At 38.6% G+C, this 25201-nt stretch overlaps 1 protein-coding gene across 8 annotated transcripts in view; it reads right to left on the reverse strand.

Annotated features, from left to right (window-relative positions):
- SPATA6L (spermatogenesis associated 6 like) overlaps positions 1 to 25201 on the reverse strand; it is a 61401-nt gene that overhangs the window by 19977 nt on the left and 16223 nt on the right. For all 8 annotated transcript variants that reach the window (XM_032635947.1, XM_032635940.1, XM_032635946.1 and 5 more), the window contains 4 exons: positions 23124 to 23172; positions 19003 to 19044; positions 9586 to 9710; positions 1704 to 1781 (listed from right to left, as the gene is read on the reverse strand). In XM_032635947.1, the coding sequence (XP_032491838.1) occupies positions 1704 to 1781; positions 9586 to 9710; positions 19003 to 19044; positions 23124 to 23172 (294 nt within the window). The remainder of the gene's footprint in view (positions 1 to 1703; positions 1782 to 9585; positions 9711 to 19002; positions 19045 to 23123; positions 23173 to 25201) is intronic.

A 25201-nucleotide genomic window follows, 5' to 3' on the forward strand; every position in this document is an offset into this window, starting at 1 on the left:
AAACTAGCCTCACAGCACCAGGTGGCCAGAGAGCCCCTTGCTCAGAGATTTGAGTCTAGACCCACAGGATCCTTCCTCCAAGCTCCTGGGACAGCAGCAATGAGCAGTGTCCCTCCTTAGAGATCTGAGTCCCAGCTCATCAGAGTCTCCCCTCTGAAATCATGAGGAAACACCCGGGAGAGCAGCCCCTCCCCACATGTCTGGGTGCCCTTTCTATGGGGTTTCTTCCTCCAATTTCTATGTTCTTGATGATCCAACCTCTTCCCTTTGGTCCCCCAACGCTAGAGGTGGAAGCTGCTTCCTGTAGTTACTATCTCCATCACTTCACTGTTCCCCTTTTCCTTTCAGTCCTCCAACCCTCGTTTAGCCCTTTTTTTTTTTACATTAAATCTTTCTGTTAAAGTAACAGGTATGGTTTGTTTTCCAGACTGGACCCTGACTAATATATCAGCTTAGTACCCAACAACAGAAAAATGAATTGCCAAAAATTATGGTACTTCTGTACAATGGCATAGTATGAAGCCATGAAAAATTGCCTGGCTTAAGCATACTTAAGGACATGAGAACACGTTCATGACATTCAAAGTGAAAATATGATATGAAATAATATCATTATTGTAGTATGGTCCTAATCTTCTAAAATTAAAACAATATGTGTGTGTGTGTACAGAAGAATATATTCAAAAAAGTAGTCATGCTCATCTCTAGATAGTAAGAATAACAGGTAATTTTTATTTTGTCCTTTTTTCTTATCTGTATTTTCTAATTGTATAAAATAAATGGGATACTTTTGTTATAGGAAAACAATGAAAGCTATTATTTTTAAAAGTTAACACTTAAAAAAGTTAATATAGGAAGACCTATATTAGGAGATTAAAACAAGATTAAAATGGTGGAGTAGAAGAAAAAGAATAATAAACTGAAAGATCACTGTGCACACTTAAATAGATTGGAGAAAACAGTGGGTAAATAAGGAGAGACTAAAAAGCAGCTATTGCCTTCCTGAAAATTAACCACTGGCTTCCCATTTATGAGTTATGGTGCCCAGGGGACTGACGGACTTGCACAGATTAGTGACCCTTCTCATTCAGTATCTCTTAACCCAAAGCCCACATTTTCTAGGACTCCAGGTGAGGTCTACAAACTATATTCATTAACTCTCTATATCATTTTAGAAACGATTTTACATGGTTGCAAAATTATGGACAATAAGGTAAAACAAAAACAGAAAGAAGTCAGGGTGAAGGGGAAATTAGGGCTGAACAAGAAAGTAAAATGAAGGTAGTGCTCATGGATGCCCCAAGACCCTTACTGTTACCAAAGGTGGCCCACAAATACAACTCTGAGCTTCAGCCTCAGCACAGGAAAGAAGGAAACACTACTGTTGATAAAATCAAGAGTAAAAGTCATGGAACAACAACAACGAAAGCTAACTAAATGACACATCAAGCTTGTGATCGTAGCTTCTGGATCATTCTGTTCCACCAATTATGCCATGATGAATACATGCCAAACATACTCACTCTAATGTGACAGGCTGAACGAACAGTTTGACTATGGAAATTCAAACCTAGTAATAAGTTTCCAGGTTTCTGTTTGTCCAGTTGCATCTAAACTTGGTAAACCGAGTTTAGGCTGAAATTCTTTAAATTTGTGGAGAAAATTTCTAACATTTCTATCACTGGATTCTCAATTATACTTACAAGAAATCTGTTTCTATGCAGAAACACAGGTTCTCTGATGGCTGTCCTCGTAGAAAACTCTATTTTGGGAGCAATGCCCTGAAAATAAAACAGCATAAAAGATAACAAATAAAATGGAAAGAGGGTCTTTGCTCATCCTATCCTAACTTGAAATCATCCAAGAACCTAAATGCTCTTTTCTGTAGTTGGCATAATCTACACACATTATCTAAAATACATACATAACGAATATATGTACAGTGAAATATTATTCAGCCTTTCAAAAGAAGAAGATCCTGCCATTTGTGACAACATAGAAGAAACCAGAGGACCCTATACTAAGTGAAATAAACAAGACACAGAAAGGCAAATACTGCATGTCTCACTTATAGGCGCAATCTGAAACAAACTCATAGAAACAGCTGATAGAAAGCTGGTTGCTAGGAGCTGGAGGATGGGGGAAATGGGGAGATGTTAGAGGATACAAAGTTTCAGTTAGGCAAGATGAACATATTCTAGAAGTGGAATGTACAGCAATGTGACAACAGTTAACAATACCATATTTTATATTTGAAATCTTCTAAAAGGGTGGATGTTAAGTATTTTCACCACAAAAAAGAACAAAAACAACAGTTTACAATGTTAAATGATGGATATGTTAATTAGCTTGATTGTGGGAATTCCCTGGCTGTCCAGTGGTTAGGACTTGGCACTTTCACTGTCGGAGCCCAGGTTCCATCCCTGGTCAGGGAACTAAGATCCCATAAGCCACACAGCACGGCCAAAAAAAAAAAAAAAAAAATTAGCTTGATTGTGGCAATTATTTTACAATGTATATACAAAAATAAATGTGTATACCTTAAATATATACAGGTTTTGTCAATTATACACCAACAAAGCTGAAAATAAAATACATACATAATAAGAATAGCTAAACACATATAATACTACATATTATGTGCCAGAGCCCAACCAAAGGGCTTTGCATATATTAACTCATCTAACCCTCACAACAACCCTGTGAGGTTGGTGCCAGTAGTATCTCCACTTTGTAGATGTGTAAGCTAAGGTACAGAGAATTTAAGCAACTTGTCCAGCTAGTACTGGCAGAGCTGGTAATTGAATCCAGGCATTGCAACTTGTGTCCCCGCAGTTAGCTACTCTATTTAAAACACCGGACCATGGAACTGAATGAGATTACCTAGGGGGAGGGATGGATAGAAGTTCTCCTTCCCTACCTACCTGCTTTGAAAACATGCTTTATATCTCATACAAAATATTTATACTCATTTCCAAACTCTTCATTTTGTTTCATTGATCAATACTTCTTTTTCTGCTCGGCACCATCGTATCTAAAACATGGTGATACACATATATATATATATATATATATATATATATATACATACATACACATATATATACATACACATACATATACCCTATCCTACTTAATTCTCATAGTGCTATAAGGAAAGTACAGTTATTAACGTCAACCCACTTTATAAATGATAAAACTGAGAACTGGACAAAAACTTGAAACAACTCTAATGTTCTTCATAGGTGAATAAACTATGGTATATCTATATAATGGAATCTACTCAGTAATAACAAGGAACAAGTTACTGATACACACAACTACATGGATGAATCTTAAAAACATTGTTCTATGTGAAAGAAGCCAGTCTTGAGTGGTTACAGACTATGTGATTCCATTTATGTGATATTCTCAAGAGGAAACAAAGTTTTAATGACGGAGAACAGATTAGTGGATTATGGCGGAGGATGTGTCTATAAAGAGATAGCATGAGGGAGATTTGGGGAGTGATGGAACTGTTCTGTATCCTGATTATGATGGTGGTTTCACAAATCTATACATGTGTTAAATTCATAGAACTGTGTATCAAAAAAGTCAATTTTACTGTATATTTAAAAAATACAATTATTTTTCTTTAAAAAAAACTGAGGCAGAAAGAGATATTAAGCAATTTTCCCAAGGTCACGTGTCTTGTAAATGTCAAAACAGGTACAGGACTTGGAGCTGAATTACACTGTCTCCAATTGACCCCATCCAGTTACCTGCAGCCCCTCTGAACATGACCCTTTGCTCTCCTCTCCCCCAGAGAACACCGCCTGGCCAGGTACCCCTTTGTTCTGGGGACACTTTCCCTTTCTTCTTGCTGCCAATCCAAATCCTACCTGTCTCTTGAAGCCTGGCCTAACCCTCTCCCCTCCAGGCACACCCATAGTGACTTCTCCCTCCAGTTGCTAACAGCTCATTTCACTTATATAACATACTCCAAGTACTTGCAAGAAGAATTTGCATCGGCCGAAGCCCTAGAGGGAAAAGGAACCAACATGCACTGCATGTTTAGACAGGTACCAGGTGCTCCTAGAGGCTTTCACATGTGCGATCTCATTTAATCCTCATACAACCTGTGTAGTCGACAATTATATCCCACTTTAAATGTGAGGGAACAGGCTTGAAGAGGTTAGTCTGTCCAGTGTCACACAGCTGGGGATCAGTAGAGCCAAGAGTTGAAACTCTGTTGGACAGCAAAACCCATCCTCTTTCCATTACCTCATGCTACCTCTCAGGGGGCTTCATGGATGAACTAGTCAGCTCGATTCCTGTGCATTCATTCATTCCGATGCACATTCAGTCCTGTACATTCATCTTGTCTACAGAACAGGTCCTCACAGGCACAACCTACCTCCTCAGCTCCCCCTCCTCTTTTTTTTTTTTTTTTGCCTCTAGAATGCACAGTACGCCCATAAGAGTGTTAGGCCCGGACTGGTGACTCAAGATTTCTGGGCTTATAAACACAAGAGCCCAGTTGCTGCACAGAGTTGAATAATTGGGGTCGGGGTGGGGGGGCGGCGGGGAGGTGGCGTTCCATAAAGTATGCACAATAACATGGCCGGCACAGCCTCACCTCCAGTTATCAAGACTGCCCACATGAAGAAGAGGGTGGGGGAAGGGGAGTTTCAGGGTCCACAGCACCACTGGTGGAAATCCAAAACCTCATGGGTGCACGAAGCCCCAGGTCCCCAGTGGCCCAGCTGCCTGAGCCTGAACAAGTTATCTCTTAAGCCACAGACTGGTGTAGTCTTCTTAATGCCTCATGGAGAAGTAGTATTAACCATTGAACGACAGTTTAATAAAATATAACAGCTCACATTATTGTGCACTTAACTATACACCAGATATTATGCTAAAGACTATACATATATTACCTCATTTAACCCTCCTAATAACCCTATAAGGGAAGAACTATTACCAGTCCCATCTTACAGATGAAGAAACTAAGGTACATGGAGACTAAGTAATTTACCCAAAATCACACAGTCATTCAGTGACAACACTGGGCTTGAACCCAGACCACCTGAGTCCACACGTAACCGCTATACATGCAGCTCCACTTTGCCTGGAGAAGACGAAGAGGGTCCCCTACCAGTAAGGAATCCACAGCCTGTAACACCATCTTGTTCACCTATTTGACCTCCACTCCTGGCAGTGACTTCCAGACAATACGGAGGAAGGTATTTTTCATAGAAGTACTGATTTTAGCATAACAGTTTAGAGCTGAAATTTACAGGCTCTATCTTGTGCAATCCCCTCAGCAATGGGATGGTGGTGATGATGGTTAGGTCAATAAATGTATTTAACAGTAGGATTTTCCTAGAATCACTGCACTAAAGAAAAATGGAAATTATTAACTAAAAATTAATAATTAAAAAAATATTGTTTCCGCTTAATTTACAAATTCAGCCTTTACCTAACAAAAAAACAGATTATATTCCCCTCCTCAGAATTCTTGACCTCAGCAGGAAAAGGAGGCAAAAAAGGCTGTTAGCATAACAAGTGAAATGAAATAAAATATGGAAGTACAAAGAAAAAGTCACACTTTATTGGAGGAAATAAATCTAATTCTTAATGAACTAAGAAGAGAAAATAAATGAAGTGAATGATTTGCCTGACCCGCACATGTCATTTATTCTCATATCCTACAACATTAATGAAAAGAAATTGGACCCTGGGCTGAAATAAACATGAGAGATTTAGCCTCATGCAGTGACCGAGTGCAAACTTCGAAGCCCGACAGGCCAGCATGAGAATCCCTGCTCCATTGCTCACCAGGTCTGTGACTCTGAGTACCTTTGATAAATTCTCCATGCCAGCTTCCCCATGCCTAAGATGAGGAAAATTTCAGTAGCCACCTTGCAGGGTTAAGGAGGATTGAACAAGATCATCCGTGTAAGGAGCTCAGCACAGTGCCTGGCATCTAGCGAACATGCAATGAATGTCAGCTATGAGTAAAGCTTCAGCAATTGGTTTTATTTTGCTTTATAGAACATAGAGAAATTGAGCTCCTCTATCTTTTTACAAATTGTTTAAAGTATACTTTCATTAACTTCATTGTAAGCATTGATACTTTACCTCTAATGCATGAAGATCTTTCCCTGCAGTTCTAAAGCTCTTTCACTTATGATTACCTGCATTTATGAATAACTACAAACACAGCTTCCATAGGTTCTTCTCCCTACTTATGCCCATAAAGTTAAACAAAGATAACATTTGGGAAAATATGAGAAAGTGTGTTTCTTCTTGTCTTGATACTTAGCTGGATACCAGCCCAGTGTTTGTAGATAGATTTTATTTAATAGAAAACTTGGGCAAACCAAAGTTAATATAAAGAGTATCTCCCACCTAATTCTCACTAGTTTTTATCCCTTTTTGCTTCTGAAGAGCAAAATCCCAATAACTCAACATAATAAAGACAAGCATCTCACAAGTACCATGGGTATAAGTGATACACAAAGAACATCTCTGAGAAAAAAAAATGTCAGTGATATTCACCAAACCTTCAAAGATTATTGGAGGACTTAAAGTTATGCTCATTAGGAATTCAGATTAGGAGAACTTTTGATGAATGCCTGCTGTTTGAAGTATTAGAACTAGAAGTCCTGTCATCATAAACATCCTAGAAACAGGGGTCCTGCGTGTTATGTATTCTGCACAGTACTCTCAACAAAATGGAGACAATAACACTTTATTAAATTATAATAATGGTGATTCATGGGGCAGTAACAGAAAAGTTGAGTATTAAGTATGCTTTTTATAATTCACAAGGATGTGGCCCTTAAAACAGGTCATTCAAGTGACATAAAAGTAAAGAAAATTGTCAGAGTTTCTGCAGTGTTAAAAATCATCCCAGATAACATCAAAATGAATATTTTGAATTTGGGTTCAGATAATGCCCCCCAAACAGTTAGATAATCAACTAAATAACTGCTGTATCAAAAAAAAAAATAACTGCTGTATCTTTTAAGATCCTTCGATAATATCAGTCTGTGAACCTCTGACAGTTTCCCCTCCATTAAGTAGAGACCATAATATCTGCCTTGGCTGACTTAAGAACTGTTATGAGGAAAATAAGATATCACATGAAAAAACCCAAGCACAAAATAAGTGAGAGGTAGCATTATTACTATCACTACTCTATTTTACTATTATTGTTACTAAAACAATAGCTATGATTAAATAAACGGATATTAAATCTTTCAGTTAGTCTGCATTAAGAGGAGATGAAAAAAGACACAAAAACAAATTTATGGTTACCAGAGGGGAAAGGGGGTGGGGGAGGGATAAATTAGGAGTTTGGGATTAGCCGATACAAACTGCTACATATAGAATAGATAAACAACAAGGTCCTACTATATATAGCACAGGGAACTATATTCAGTATCCTGTAATAGGGATTTCCCTGGTGGCACAGTGGTTAAGACTGCCTGCCAATGCAGGGGACACAGGTTCCAGCCCTGGTCAGGGAAGATCCCACATGCCGCAGAGCAACTAAGCCCGTGCACCACAACTACTGAGCCTGTGTTCTAGAGCCCGCGAGCCACAACTACTGAGCCCACGTGTCACAACTACCGAAGCCTGTGTGCCTAGAGCCCGTGCTCTGCAACAAGAGAAGCCACCGCAATGAGAAGCACACACACCACCATGAAGAGTAGCCCCCGCTCGCCGCAAGTAGAGAAAGCCTATGCGCGGCAGCGAAGACCCAACCCAGCAGACAATAAATAAAATTAATTAATTCAAAAAAAATCCTGTAATAAACCATAATGGAAAAGAATCTGAAAAAGAATATATATAAATAACACATTATTATATATAATATATATAAATAATAACATATTATATATAATATATATAAAACGGAATAATTATATATATATAACTGAATCACTTTGCTATACACCAGAAACTAACACAACACTGTAAATCAACTATATTTCAATTAAAAAATTTTTAATTAAAAAAAGAGGTGAAAGAAGAAACCTTTTTATAACTATGTGATGGTGTGAATATGGCAGTGACTTAGAATGGTTAGATAAGACTCCCACATCTCATGCCTGACAGACCTCCATGGCTTACGTTATACAAGGATAAAAGTCTGAACCAGTGGAAGACTTCGGTGCCTGGATTCTGCAAATTCCTTTTTCTAAAGTTTAAGTTGCCTATTTAACAGAAGAAGACTATGTAATGCTTAACTCTTTCAGAAAACCTCGGTGATCTCTTCTGAGTGGCTGGAGAGATCAGGGAGCCAGTGCTGAGTTATGCAGTGAATTAAGACATGGGCAGGGGCTTCCCTGGTGGCGCAGTGGTTGAGAGTCCACCTGCCGATGCAGGGGACACGGGTTCGTGCCCCGGTCTGGGAGGATCCCACGTGCCGCGGAGCGGCTGGGCCCGTGAGCCATGGCCACTGAGCCTGCGCGTCCAGAGCCTGTGCTCCACAACGGGAGAGGCCACAACAGTGAGAGGTCAAAAGAAAAAGACATGGGCAGCTGATGATTAATACCTGTGTGATCCAGTTAATAACTTGGAGCCATGAGAAGCACAAAACTAAACTGGTTTGGCTGCTCCCACCCTTGGTAGCAGTAGCAGTAGGAGCAAGGTAGGCTCGGCCATGACCAGAAGGAATGTATGCGTGTGTATGAATGTGCCTGCTCACTGGCCTGCAGTCACAAAGTGACGTCCTTAAGTATGCAAGGTCCCACAGCCTGAGACCTGGCCACATTTGGGAGGGTGAAGGTGAGCTGTGCCATTTGCTTTTTTTTTCATGGTAAATTGAAATTTATTACTGGGAATGGTGGGATGGGTTAGTAAGTATAACTGAACTATACAGAGTGGTCGTTAAGCCTGGAGATAATAGACAATTGTAGTGAAAAGTCATATCAACAAGCCATTTATTACGTATATCTCTGTCACCAGGCCTTTATGGCCATCTGTATATTTCCATATTTTGAATGCTCATTAATAGTGAGGGAGAACACTGACCAGAGCTTTATCTCACTCTTGTTGATTTCCTGAGTGTAGCTGTGACACAGGGGTGAACTCGCCAAAACATGGGTAATCCAAGGAAAGGATATGGGGCTGGAGATAACCACAGTCTCGGCAATCTTTTCCCCAGTAACCAGGGGTGTTTGAGCTTAATTTTGAACTTTAAAATAATTTTTTTGTACTTAAGACCTTTTATATAATGAAAAATGCCTTGATCTGTATTCTTATAAATGGTGCTAAATTATGGTACTCCTACAGGAACCAGGGCAATCCACAGTAATGTTGGTTACTTCGAGTATTTCGATGTGGGAAGAAAGCGAAAATGAATGTATTTAATGAAAAAAAAAAAAGACTCCCACATCTCAGATCAATAGTGGGAATCAGTATCATTTATTATTTTGAGTGGGGCATCTAATCAGGGCTGCTGAAGAGAACATCAGGGGCACTAACCAAGATGAAGTGATCTGCCCACAAACTGGTCCTGTCAGGAATAAAATGTTCAGGTCCCGAGAATCCCTCTCCCAACAGAAGCCCAGCTGGGCACAGATCACTTACCGGAAAACCTTCAACTGTCTTCATGAGCACCTCCCTACACAGCCCAGGGTACGAAGGTGTCAGCCTGGGTACAGGGAAGAGAAAGTCCCGCGTGTTTTCTTCATAATAGGCCAACTCTTCCCACGCTAGAAACAAAGGAAAAAAGGCATAAGCAGATTTATGTTCTGAAAATGATGTATCTACAACCCTGAGTTCAACAAAATAAAAGCTTAGACAAGTGATGGCAGAGACGGCACTCAGATAAAAATAGACATTTTGATCACAGCACCTGTTATTCAAGAGGCAACGACTTCTACTACTTTTTGTCTCATGCATAATTTTTAAAAGCCTTCCCAAGTCACTGCAGAGAAAAAGACTACCTAAAGGGTTGCTCCACAAAATAGAACAAAAGGGAAAACCTTCCATCCATCTCTTTCCATCCAACATCGACAAATGTTTTCTAAGGAGACAAATGTTTTGTAAGGACATACCGTGGGCCAGGTCCTAGGGATAGAACAGGCAGACAATGCCCTGCTCACTCAAAGGTTACAGTGTAGACTAGGGTTCCATGTGTTCTGTGATGTAGGAATGTCAGCATCCCAATGGCTCAGAGAACAGCCAGAGCTGTGGTTCTCAGCAGTACTGGTAACAAACCCAGGGACATTTTGGAAATTTGTGGAGAAATTTCACAGGCAGGAACCAAAGTTCAAGGTATCCTGCAATGCTCAAGACACTCCTGCTCGACTTTTTAACACCCTACCAGACATTCTTTCAGGCAAGAAAACTTTTTATAGTTATCTGAGCCTGGAATCTAACTGTTACATATAAACACAAAGCATTTTTTTGTACAACTTAAAAATACACTGAATTTTCAGGAATACAGGTACCAGGTAAATTAAGGAACAAGTGTACTTTGCTTTGTTTGGATATTTACCAAGACCCTTTTGGCATTTTGAAAATCATATCACATCCAAATATTACATTTTGCTCAACATCTACATATTAGTATACATGTCATTTTATTTTAAATAATTTTCCTTTGTATTTCTCCTTTATATTATGGCTGGAATACTATATATTTTTTGCAGTGACCTATATAATTGGTTATATTAACTGTGAATATTATTTCAGTACGGTAAAAGAGATAGTATGAAATACTCATTACCAAAAGATCATCTTGGGTGTAATATGATTAAGAATCACTGAGCTATGGGCTTTCCTGCTGGCGCAGTGGTTGAGAGTCCGCCTGCCAATGCAGAGGACACGGGTTCGGGCCCTGGCCTGGGAAGATCCCACATGCCGCAGAGCGGCTGGGCGCGTGAGCCATGGCCGCTGAGCCTGCGCGTCCGGAGCCTGTGCTCCGCAACGGGAGAGGCCACAGCAGTGAGAGGCCCGCGTACAAAAAAAAAAAAAAAAAAAAAAAAAATTGAAGAATCACTGAGCTAAATGATGGAGAAGGTGCCTTCTACAAAACAGGTGCTATACAAGTGGTTTGGACCAAGAGTGGCCCCTGTACAGAGCACCACCAAAAAATTAGCTGTAGTCAGTGAGGTAGCTTTGATACTGACCAGGGTTCCTGGCCTTCCCCAATCAATAGCAATTGACTAGAGGCCAGATAAGAAACTCAGGCAAGGCTTTATTGGGGCCCCTGCGACCTCAGGTGGGAGCAAAACCAAATGTTTCCCTTGCTTGCTCGGTCCCAGACGCCGGACGAGCTGGTTCCTTATAAGGGGGTGAGGGTAGGGGTGTGTCCAGGGATCAGGCCAGAGGGTGGCTTAGGTGTTTTGCCCACCCCTCCAGTGGGATGTATTGAGTGCAGGCGGCATGCTCAGGACCCTGCATTTGCTCCCCGACACCCTGTTTTTGCTCCAGTCTCTTCAGAAGTGGCAGGTGGGTTTTTTGGTCTCTTTGTATCTTTTGTCCAGAATTTGCCCCAACTGCCCATGCACGCAGTTATTTTTAGTCCCATATAGTTTCTTTGTGTTTCATTGCTGGAGGATAGATGTGTCCAGGTGTAGGCATTGTAGCAAAGGGTCCCAGGTCCCAGCCTGTCTCAACTTTACTGTTTTGTGACTCCTATTTTATTTGTCTGAAGAATTCTGATGAGGGTATATTTTGGTGCAAGTGTAGAAAATAACTGACCTTACATCAAATAATATGATGGATTAATTTCTTCCTACTTATTCCATTTAATATGAATGTTTGGATTCTAACAAGGATCAAAGTGCAAAAACAATGTGTTCTACATTTTTCATCATATTTCTTTCTCTTCTTCCCTTCTCAGACATGCTCCAGCCACAAAGGACTGATGATGTGTCTTTCCCTCGTCTGCTCTGTACTTCCTCAGCTTATGCTATTTCTTACAAAACATCCTTTCTTCCTCCCCATCCTGCTGAAATTCTATTCATCTTTCAAGTTTCACCTTAAGTGTCTTATAGTATCTCCAAAATAACAGGTCCAAAATAGAACTCTTGACTTTTTTCCACAAATCAGCTCTCCTCTACCTTCCCATCAGAGGAACCAGTACTAGTTACTCAAGCCAAAAATCTAGGATTTATCCTTGATTCCACTCTCACTCCTTACATCAATCCATTAGCAAGTTCTGTTGACTATATCTCCAAAATAAATCTAAATTTTGTTCCCTTCTCTCTATTATTACAGCTACCACCATGGTCCAAGCCCCCACCATGATCCAAGCCCCCACCCTCCTCTCTCCTGGACTGCTGCCACGACCTCCTAGCTGGTCTCCCTGCTTCCATTCTTCCTGAACTCAAATCTATTCCCTACACACTGTGAGGTTACATCAGATTGTGACTTTCACGTGGTTAAACCTTCCAATAGGCTTGCCATCATATTAGAATAAAATCTAAGCATCTTATCCTAGCCTTTAAGGCTCTGTATAGTCAAGCCTCTAATCACCTCTCCTACTTTCTTTATTATCACTCTCCTCCTTGGTCATTCCATAGCATCCCTCCTGCCCTTCTTGCTGTCCCTCAAACACACCGAGGTCATCTCTACCTTAAAGATTTGTCCGTCTTTGGACTTCCCTGGTGGCGCAGTGGTTAAGAATCTGCCTGTCAATGCAGGGGACATAGGTTCAATCCCTGGTCCGGGAAGATCCCACATGCCACAGAGCAACTAAGCCCGTGTGCCACAACTACTGAGCCCGCATGCTGCAACTACTGAAGCCCGCCTAGAGCCTGTGCTCCACAACAAGAGAAAACACCTCAATGAGAAACCCGCGCACCGTAACAAACAGTAGCCCTAGCTTGCCGCAACTAAAGAAAGCCCGCATGCGGCAACAAAGAACCAACACAGCAAAAAATTAACTAAATAAATTTATACATATATTTAAAAAAAGGTACTGGATTTAGGGCTCACTCTAAATCCAGGATAATCTCACCTTGAGATTCTTAACTTAATTAGCATCATACATTCCATGATCTGTGATACCAGCTCAGCAGTGCTCCCCACACTACGCTGGTCTGCACAAACATCGTGTGTTTTCGATCGTATGTTCCTATTGGGAACAAACACCTGCTATGATGCTCTACACAGTGGGCTTTTCCTTTTTCCTTTCATATGTTTTTGGCTAGTTCTTGTCACTGCATCCAAAATGATAGCTATTACTTACTATTCATACATTTAGCAAGAATTAAGATAAAAATGAGAGGTCCGAGAATTGGAAGTGAGTTATCTGCTATCTTTGGAATCACTGGAATAAAAAAGAAACTGAAATAGGCTTAGAGAAACAGAAGGTTGTGAAGCTTCTCAATTCTATCTGTCTGGTTTGGTCATTTTCTAAAGATCCAAACTACCACCCAGTGTGAAAATGTCAGCACACCAAGGGGATGTTACAGCAAGAGCCTAGGTTATAAATAATAAATAAACATGTGCACAGGCTGAGCAAGTCTCATAAGCCAAGTAAAATGCCTGAAAAAGCTTGGTGTTCTTAATAGGCTAACGGCACAGACAGGGACATCGTCAATGCCATTAGTGAAAAACTTCTCTCTGAAAAAGGAAACAAATGAGACTTTAAGAGAAATAATAATTTTAATAACGATACTGCTTCTAGAAACATCTAGTATTTAGAGAGCATATCAGAATTGACAGCTTGCTTCCCCATATGGAGTCTCACTTGATTCCTTCTTTACAGATAAATGAGGCTCTGAGAGTTGAAGACACTTGTCATGATGCCAAATGGCAAAGCAGGAATTCAAAACCAGATCATCTGAGGCAGGAGTTCTTTCCTTGCTGATGCCTAGTAAACATCACTATGAAGTATAAAATCAAGCTCTGGGGCTTCCCTGGTAGTGCAGTCATTAAGAATCCACCTGCCAATGCAGGGGACACGGGTTCGAGCCCTGGTCCGGGAAGATTCCATATGCTGCGGAGCAACTAAGCCCGTGTGCCACAACTACTGAGCCCTCACTCTAGAGCCCGTGAGCCACAATTACTGAGCCCGCGTGCCTAGAGCCCGCGTTCCGCAACAAGAGAAGCCACCGCGATGAGAAGCCCGCGCACCACAACAAAGAGTAGCCCCCACTCACCGCAACTAAAGAACGCCTGCGAGCAGCAACGAAGACCCAACGCAGCCAAAAATAAATTAATTTAAAAAAAAATCAAGCTCTGATTCACGGAATGGGTGCCCACTAAAAAAGAGCATTTTACAGCTGGACTGAATATACATGACTTATCCCAAAGTAGAAGTTTCTGTGTAAGAGGTCAATAAAAAAAAAGCACCAAGCTCACTGTCAAACAGAATTATGCTGCCCTCCTGTGTCTATTTGCTTTTTCCCATCTTCGTAAACTGAAGACCCAGAGGAGTCTTTATTACTTCTAAGCCAAATCATTGGATCTCTTCATTCTTTAGAAGTAAAGTTGTATGCAAATCTGAGGTACTTGTATCACAAACTTAATGGTCATAATATGTCTTTTGATTATAGTAAGTGTGTTTGAAAGTGCTATGAAACAATATCAAATACAGTAATATCTACAACAAAATGAAAAGGTAACAATTCGGCCAAAGAAGAATTGTTCCCTGAGAACCTAAATGTGGCCCATGGGACCCCACAGCACAGTCCACTTGAGACTTTAAGCAAATAATTTTTACTTAATTAGCTAGTATCAAGAACCAGCAGATCAAGGCGGCTCACCATCACCACTCTGTACCTGGTGCCACTGGCATACCACCAGGAAATGGCACAGTGTAGGGCATTTTCTAAGTACACCTTCAATAAACATATGTTGGACAAATTAATGGATCAATCTGTAATGCATCTGAAGCTAAACAAAATTAATTATATCAAGCAATTCAAGTTTAATTCCACTAAAATTACAATCTGAAATTGAAGGATTGTAGACAAAAGGAAGACAAGTACAATAAAGCCCCCACTTTGTATCTGATTAACTTCTGAGTTATAACCTGTAAGCATGCACCCAGCTTCAATATTCTCCAGTCATCACAATTTTGAACCATTCTTGCAACCTTCTCACAGGTGGATTTCCGGTCAAGTAAAAAAAAACTGGCAGTCAAAAATATACCAAATTTTAAAAAGTTGCAGGAAATATACATTCAACCTATATATATACATATATACATTAAATAAACATATACTAAATATTAGACATATTTAATATTTATGTATATATATGTGAGTGTGTGTTTGTGTATATGTCTATATATTTCAGAATTGGTTGAATATACTAAATGCATTATACATATTAAATGCATTATAAAAGGCCTAAGAAAGATATACAACAAATTGTTAATTGTAATTATTGTCAGAGGTTGTTGAAGAATGTGAATTTTTACTTTTCGTTTTATATTATTTTGTTATTTACAATTTTTACAGTGAGGATATTTATTATAGATATTGGGTAATCTTTTTAACTCACGAAAAATTAAATAAGATCAAAATGGTCCTGCTTCTATTTTGTTAGCATACTAAAATATAACTTGCCAGTTAACAGTGACATACGTTTGAACATAAAATTGGGTCAAATAAAAAACTTATGGAATGGGGCTTCCCTGGTGGCACAGTGGTTGAGAGTCCGCCTGCCGATGCAGGGGACATGGGTTCGTGCCCCAGTCCGGGAGGATCCCACATGCCGTGTAGCGGCTGGGCCCGTGAGCCATGGCCACTGAGCCTGCGTGTCCGGAGCCTGTGCTCCGCAACGGGAGAGGCCACAACAGTGAGAGGCCCACGTACCGCAAAAAAAAAAAAAAAAAAAAAAAAATTATGGAAGAAAACTCAATGCCCTGATTTTAGCCTGCTACTTTTAGGCTAAAAAACATTCAGTGAGAATTTCTGAAAAGCAGGTAGGAGGCATCTCTGATCTTCCCTCTGTTCTGCCTACCTAAGAAAGCACTGACATATACAAGTGTGTCCATCCCTAGACCCACCGAGAGTGGGGTTCTTATCTGTTTTCAGGACATGCCTCTGCCAACAAACTAAGCAGCAGAAGAAAGAACTACAGACTACTGGGTCCACTCCACTCCACTGGGGCCCTTGACCTGCTGCAGAGCAGCCACAGTAGGCAGGGCCATGATCCTCATAAAAGCCTCCACAGCCACCTCTGCTTTAGCTGAGGCATCTACCAGACTCACCTTCCTTCTCCTATGCTTTCTTAAGAAAAAGAAAGTTTCACACAATAAAATATCAAAATAATGCAACAAAACAGGGGAAATACATATGTGTTAAGCATAACTGATTTAAAACTTTGGTGAAAATATCAGGAATTTATACCAAAATGCAATGTTAATATGCAGACATCACTCCACAAGTAATCAAAGGACACTGACAGTCATACTATACAGAAGGAAAGAAAGAAAACAAATTATAATATGGGAAAATGGAAAATTTCTGAAGTAAATTTAAAATGTTAAGGTTGTCACAAATCATATCTAAAAAGAAGGGACCGGAAAATATGGTGAAATATATTTTAAAGAATTATTACACACTTTATAAACACAAAAAATCCAAATGATAGCATCCAGCATTAGCTAGGATATGGGGAACAGGCACTCTATACAGTGCTGAATGCAGTAGAAATAATGGAAACTTGCTGGGGATCAGTTTACTCTCGGGTTATAAGATATGGTTCAATCTAGCAATTCTATTCTTTACAAATATATCAAGAGAAAAAATAATTGTTATAAATATATGAAAGACAAAGAAATCCTAATGAGCAGCAATATCAATTTAAGATTGGTAATAACACTATGGAAAATACATACCTATTGAAAATGACAAATAAGTTACCTACAGGTAACAATGTAGAGTGAAAAAGTAAAACCCCAAATATTATTTACAGACTTTTTATAGACCTATAAAAACACATAAGTAAATTCATGAAATTCTTCATGATACCAAAAATAATGCTTTTCAATCTGTTTTTAAAAATTACAGTATAACAGTAACATGTAATTGGGGAAGTTAGTAAGAGAAGAAAATGTATGTGACATTATTTACGTAAAAATTCCATATCCATGTGTTCTTCTAACCACAGAGAAATAGCAAGAAACATGTTCACCAAAATATAAATAAAGGTTTCCTCAGCATTTGGGGATGCTTTTTACAAGTTAAAACTGTGAAGCTGGGAAGGGAAAGGGCAAAGCTTATGTTAGCAAATATGAGAAGAGTATTAGAAATGTTTCTGAGTTTTAGGTATCCTCTCTCTCTCTCTCTCTCTCTCACATGCACACACACACATACACACAGACTCTAAAATCACCAGATAATCAGCCACATTGAGAAACTCTGAGAAGTGGTGTCACCAGGTGGCAGTTCCTACTTGCTCTCACTAGCTCAGGTCTCTTGCATAACACAAAACAAAGTCATCACAGAACAGTTTCCTCCTAAAGTCCCATGATTCCAGCACAGAGGTCTCAAACTTTTCCTGCAAGGGCCAGAGAATAAATATTTTAGGCTTTGCAAGCCATATAGTCACAACTACTGAACTCTCATTCCAGCACAAAAGCAGCCATAAACAATACTTCTATGAATGAGCATGGATAAAACATCACAGATGATGAAATTTGAATTTCATATAATTTTCATGTATCAATAAATATTCTCCTTTAAAAAAATTTCTTTCCAACCATTTAAAAATGTAAAAGCCAAAGACAGTTTGGCAGTTCCTTAAAAAGTTAAACATGGAGGGCTTCCCTGGTGGCACAGTGGTTGAGAGTCCGTCTGCTGATGCAGGGGACACAGGTTCGTGCCCCGGTCCGGGAAGATCCCACATGCTGCGGAGCGGCTGGGCCCTTGAGCCATGGCCGCTGGGCCTGCGCGTCCGGAGCCTGTGCTTCGCAACGGGAGAGGCCACAACAGTGAGAGGCCCGCGTACCGCAAAAAAAAAAAAAATAAAAGTTAAACATGGAGTTACTATGTGACCCAGCCATTCCACCCCTAGGTATATACCCAAATACATACCCAAGAGAACAGAAAACACATATTCATGTGTTTTCATGTGTGAAAACTTGTACATGAATGTTCACAGAAGCGTTACTCATAATATCCAGAAGGGGAAACAACTCTAATGTCTATCAACTGATGAATGGATAAACAAAATTCGGCATATTCATATAAAAGAACATTATTTAGTCATAAAAAGGAAGGAAATACTGATATATGCTTCAACAAGGATGAACTTTGAAAACATTTTGCTAAGTGAAAGAAGCCAGACATAAAAGGGCACAAATTGTGATTCCATTTATATGAAATGTCCAGAATGAGCAAATCAATTAGAGATAGTAAGTAGATTAGTGGTGGCTAGGGGTTGGAAGGAGGAGGGAATGAGGAGCGACTGCTAATGAGTAGAGGGTTTCTTTTGAGGGTAATAAAAATTCTAAAATCAGATAGGGTGATGGTCACACAATCTTGTGAACATACTAAAAACAATTGAATTGTACACTTGAAAATGGTGAATTTTATAGTATATGAAGTAAATCTTAATTCTTAAAAATGTAGAAGCCATTCTTAACTCACAGGCCATACAAAAACAGACTGCAGGTTGGATTTGGCCTGGGGGCTGTCGTTTGCCAACCCTGTTCTAGCATCAACAGAGAAGATGGCTTTGGGTTTCACACACACACAAACACACACTCTCACTCACTCACTCTACAAATTACGACACAGCCAAAAGCAAACACTTGAAAGAAGCTGAGCCAGGACTAAAAAAATTATCTGATGATTATTAGATAAAATTATGAAAAAATGGAAGGTCAAAGAACCTGTTTAAGCTATGCTTACTGCTTTTTCAAACCCATAAAGTTACTCTTCTGAAAGTGGGCAAAGCTCAACAGACTGGTGGGGGTAAACAGCATGTGTTATATAAAGCACAGCTTTTAAATGCCAGTCCCCATTTTGTCATGCCAAAATCCTTTTAAATTTAAATTAAACTAATTTAGAAATTCATTTATTGGCACATTACCTGGAGGCACTAGCTGTATTAACTCAAACCTGGTTAGAAAGCCTAAAAAGGAAAAATGAGATATTAATACTTTAGAATACTGTCAGAGTTTTTCATTAATTACTAAGTTTAAAACTGCCATAACACCCCATTTACATTACTACTACTGATAGTCAGTGGCATACCAACAATGATTCAGGTATTTCTAGACCCAGTAAATTAGGGGCATGGGGTGAGAATAACTGACTTATAAACATAGCATTTAAAACAAACAAACAAACAAAAAAAAAACATAGCATTTTGTCTCCTGAAAAATATTGACAAAATATGATACTTTCTCTCTTAAAGATGTATTCATAAATCACGGAAATAACAACATACTACTGTTCATTTAAAAAATTCAAAATACAACTGTTATCCATCAACCTATAAAAGCTTATTTTGCTTAAAACAGTATGCTATATGACTATATAAATTAGACATAAAACAACATTTTTTTAATATTTCCTGAGTTCAAAATATATTTAGAAATAGTGAGCCCAAAGAAGATATACAGATTGCCAACAAACACATGAAAGAATGCTCAACATCACTAATCATTAGAGAAATGCAAATCAAAACTACAATGAGGTATCACCTCACACCAGTCAGAATGGCCATCATCAAAAAATCTACAAACAGTAAATGCCGGATAGGGTGTAGAGAAAAGGGAACCCTCTTGCACTGTTGGTGGGAATGTAAATTGATACAGCCACTATGGAGAACAGTATGGAGGTTCCTTAAAAAACTAAAAATAGAACTACCATATGACCCAGCAATCCCACTACTGGGCATATACCCTGGGAAAACCATAATTCAACAAGAGTCATGTACCACAATGTTCACTGCAGCTCTATTCACGATAGCCAGGACATGGAAGCAACCTAAGTGTCCATCGACAGATGAATGGATAAAGAAGATGTGGCACATATATACAATGGAATATTACTCAGCCATAAAAAGAAATGAAATTGAGGTATTTGTAGTGAGGTGAATGGACCTAGAGTCTGTCATACAGAGTGAAGTAAGTCAGAAAGAGAAAAACAAATACCTCATGCTAACACATATATATGGAATCTAATAAAAATAAAAATAAAAATGTTCTGAAGAACCTAGAGGCAGGACAGGAATAAAGATGCAGACGTAGAGAATGGACTTGAGGACATGGGGAGGGGGAAGGGTAAGCTGAGACGAAGTGAGAGAGTGGCATGGACTTATATATACTACCAAATGTAAAATAGATAGCTAGTGGGAATCAGCCACATAGCACAGGGAGAGCAGCTTGGTGCTTTGTGACCACCTAGAGGGGTGGGATAGGGAGGGTGGGAGGGAGACACAAGAGGAAGGGGATATGGGGATATATTTATAGGTATAAATTCATTCATTTTCTGATTCATTTTGTTATAAAGCAGAAACTAACACACCATTGTAAAGCAATTATACTCCAATAAAGATGTTAAAAAAAAAATAGTGAGGGCTTCCCTGGTGGCGCAGTGGTTGAGAGTCCGCCTGCAGATGCAGGGGACACGGGTTCGTGCCCTGGTCTGGGAGGATCCCACGTGCTGCAGAGCGGCTGGGCCCGTGAGCCATGGCCGCTGAGCTTGCGTGTCCAGAGCCTGTGCTCCACAATGGGAGAGGCCACAACAGTGAGAGGCCCGCGTACCGCAAAAAAAAAAAAAAAAAATAGTGTGCCCATGTTCAATGTCTATAAGGCCAAGAATAAAATTTAAATATTGAAAGTAATTTAAAATACAAATGGTATAAAAATAAAAAATCAGTAAAGACAATTTCCACAACATATTAGAAAAACATTTTAATATAGACAATAATGGTGATTATAGTTAATACTGTAGTTGAAAGTTACTAAGAGAGTAGATCTTAAATGTTCTCACCACAAAAAAGAAATGGTAATTATGTAACATGCTAGAGGTGTAAGCTAACACTACTGTAATAATCATTTTGCTAAATATCTGAGTATCAAATCAACATGCTGTTACCTTAAACTTACACAATGTTGTATGTCAATTATATCCTCAAATAAAGCTGAAAAAAATATATACAATAAAAAATATATACAAAAAAATAAAAAAATTCTCCCTTTGTAGATTTATGAAAAACATTAATACATGAGGACAGAATTTTAAATGCCAAGAAACTTAAAAGCCAAGACACCCCATAATTTTGGGTTTTCCAAACAGGAAGAAGGACTATATCTTTTCCAACCATCACCCCAATGGTAATGTAAAGCGTTTAAGCTATCTCAGTCTCTAAATTCCTTACACTCAATTAATTCTCACCACGTGGCATGTCATGAATTGGAAGACTTAATATTGTTTAGATGGCAACATTCTCCAAACTGATCTACAGGTTCAATGCAATCTATCATTGCCTATCAACATCCTAGCTGGCTTCTTTGCAGAAACAGACAAGCTGATCCTAAAATTCGTATGGCAAACTAAGGGAACCCAAATAGCAAAAAACAGGCTTGAAAGAGAAGAACTAAGTTGGAGGACTCACACTTCCTGATTTTAAAACTTTCTATAAAGCTACAATAATCAAAATAGTGTGGCACTGTAATAATGATAGATTTATGAATCAATGGAATAGAATTGAGACCCCCCCCAAAAAACACCTCACATTTACAGACAATTGATTTTCAACAAGAGTGCCATGACCATTCAATGGGGGAAAACTACTCTTAGTAACAATGGTGCTGAGACAACTGGATATCCAGATGCAAAAGAATGAAATTGGACCCTTAGCTCATGCCATTTACAAAAATCAACTCAATATGTATTATAGACTTAAATGTAAGAGCTAAAATGATAAAACTCTTAGAAGAAAATATAGACATAAATCTTTGACTTGAATTACACAATGGTTTCTTAGTTATGACATCAAAGGCAGAAGTAACAAAAGAAAAATAGATAAAATATAATTCATCAAAATTAAAAACGTTTGTGTTTCAGAGAACACCATTAAGAAAGCAAAAAGATAGTCCAAAGAATGGGAGAAAGTATTTGTCAATCATACATCTGATATGAAAGTTATATCTATAATATATAAAGAACTTACAACTCAATAATAAAAACCCAATTAAAATATAGGAAGAGGATCCGAATAGACACTTCTCCAAATAAGATATACAAATGGCCAATAAGCACATGAAAAAATGCTCAACATCATTAGCTATCAGGGAAATGCAAATCAAACCCACGAGGTACCACTTCATATCCACAAGGATGGCTACCAATCAAAAGGATAAATAATAACAAGTGTTGGCCAGGATGTGGAGAAATCAAATCTCATATATTGCTGGTGGAATGTAAAATGATACAACTCCTTTGGTATAATCTGGAAATTCCTCAAAAAATTAAACTGAGTTACCATATGACCCAGCAAGTCCACTCCTAGGCATATACCCAACAGAAATAAAAACATGTTTACAAAAAAAACTTGTACACAAATATTTATAGCAGCATTATTCATCATAGCACCAAAGCAAAAATAATCCAGATGTCCATCATCTGATGAATGGATAAACAAAATGTGGTTTATCCATAAAATGGGACATTATTTGGACATAAAAAGAAGTGAAATCTTGACACATTCTATAGCAAGGAAGAATCTTGAAAACATTATGCTAAATGAAAGAATCCAGTTACAAATGACCACATATTATATAATTCCATATATATGAAATATCCAGAATACGCAAATCTATAGAGGCAGAAAGATTAGTCAGTAGTTTCCTAGGGCTGGAAGGGATGAGGAAGAATGGGTATAGGGTTTCTTTCCATGGTGATGAAAATGTTCTAAAATTGATTACGGTGATGGTTAAACAACTCTGTTAAGATATAAAAACCATTTAATTGTAATAAAACAAACATAATCATACCATCCAGTAAATGCCATACATATCTAGAAAAGGGTTTGTAATTGAATCAATGACATGATTGAAATTTTACACAGACTATCTTGAACATAAATATGGGGTAAATGTGGAAGTATCACAACTTAGAAAATAGAATTTTATATCTGTGAATTACATATACACAATAGTCTCTCTCTCTTTTGTTGGGGGTGAAGGGGGGAGTACCTACTTTCTAAAATGTCTGCTACAGCTCCAGGATCTATTGCATTTTCAAATACCTGCAGGAAAAAAAATGGGGAAAATAAATCTTCAAAGTTTTATTAATATATACTTATAGAAAATCTAGAGCATATTCTTCCAAATAATTAACACATGTCAAATCCAGCCATATAATATTTTAGGATTCAACAGGAGTACCTTTAACAGGTATGTGGTTAAAAGTTCAACAAATGACTATAGAATAAATGAATGAGAATGAACACAACACCAAGTACAAGGAAAATTTAAGTTAGCTGAATCTACCACATGTTCAAAACGTCATCTACTTGACCTAGCCCCACAGTTTGTTGCTAAAAGCACATCTGGCATCTACCTGAAAGAGTCTTGTTTGAGTACCTAGAAAAACATCCTGAATACAACAGATACTTATTACATGTTAACTGAATAAATGGCTTCTCTTCCCAAGCCATTGGTTGTGCTAAAAAGGAACATAAATAAAAATTCTATGTGCAACACAAAAGAAAAGCTAAGTATTCATAGCTAGACTCCCACAGAATCCAAAAATAACAAGAGAGAGAGCCTCATAAGTTTTAGGTGTATCATGAAGCACAAGAAAAACACTGTGATACCTGTCTACCCACAGCCAAATATGTTTATTTTGTCCTTGAGATAAAAGGGCCTAGGGGGACTGAGGTAAAGGCATAACATGACCCTCTCCCTGAACTCTAGAACCCTGTAAGAAACATAAGTTTTCAGCAGAGTTTGTTTTCAGGCATTAAATTTCTGATTTAAACGGTGTTTAACCTTAAGCATGATTAAAATCTGCTCTTGATCCAAAACCAGGTCTGCTTTAACCACAAAAGTGGAGGCTGTCCCCTGTAATCCACTTCTGTCTTACTGACTTGGATTTAACAAGCAAATGTGAGTGAGCTGGGGGTTTTTCCAAAATTTTTCCAGTAATATTAGTTCATCCCTTCTCTTCATCCATGTCTAAGAATTTTCTCAAGGATGATCGTGGGGAATAAATGATCAACATGAACTGCTCAAACACAATGGCTCATACATTCTTTATGAGTAATTTCTTGTTTATCTGAATGCTTTAGAACATTGAATTCTGAATTATACAGAAGGTCCAAGGAGGAGAAAGTGTTTTCACTACTCCCTGCAAGTATTTGCAGCTAGAGAATGGAACAGATACAAGAAAGCTAGAGCCAACTGGTAGAAAGCTTGAATATGAACTCAAACAGCTCACACAAGAAGGCAACTTTTCAAAATTTAAAATAAAGCATTTATTTACTTGCACTTTATAAAATGAAAAATGGTCTGTGATATCTAGTAATCTCAAATACACAGCTTTGTGACATCTAGAGTGTGACTCTGACACTCATTCTCCTCTTCTGCAAGTCAGGGAGCTTGGACTAGATGACCTCCAAGGTCATTTACAGATTGATTTACAGCTTCTACAATTTTACATCCTTGGGCTTCTTATAAAAAGATGTTTAAAGTCTTCTAGAAAAGCAAATTTACAATTGATAAAACTAATAAGGAAATTCTTGGGGGAAAAAAATAGACTGGATTTTCACCACCCACTTTTTAACGATGACCAACATTGAAATGGTTAGAACTAGGTTCCTTTGGATTCGGACTGTATGTTCCAAGGTAATATCCATTTATTCCTCTCTTATCCAAACAGTTTGGAAGACTATTTAAATTAACAGGCTGGCTCAGAAAGAGAAAAACAAATACTGTATGCTAATGCATATATATATGGGATCTAAAAAAAAAATAAAAATGGTTCTGATGAACCTAGGGGCAGGAGAGGAATAAAGATGCAGATGTAGAGAATGGACTTGAGGACACGGGGAGGGGGAAGGGTAAGCTGGGACGAAGTGAGAGAGTGGCATGGACATATATACACTACCAAATGTAAAACAGATAGCTAGTGGGAAGCAGCCACATAGTACAGGGAGATCAGCTCGGTGCTTTGTGACCACCTAGAGGGGTGGGATAGGGAGGGTGGGAGGGAGACGCAAGAGGGAGGGGATATGGGGATATATGTATACATATAGCTGATTCACTTTGTTATAT

Source organism: Phocoena sinus, chromosome 6, assembly GCF_008692025.1.
Source record: "Phocoena sinus isolate mPhoSin1 chromosome 6, mPhoSin1.pri, whole genome shotgun sequence".
Lineage (NCBI taxonomy): Eukaryota > Metazoa > Chordata > Mammalia > Artiodactyla > Phocoenidae > Phocoena > Phocoena sinus.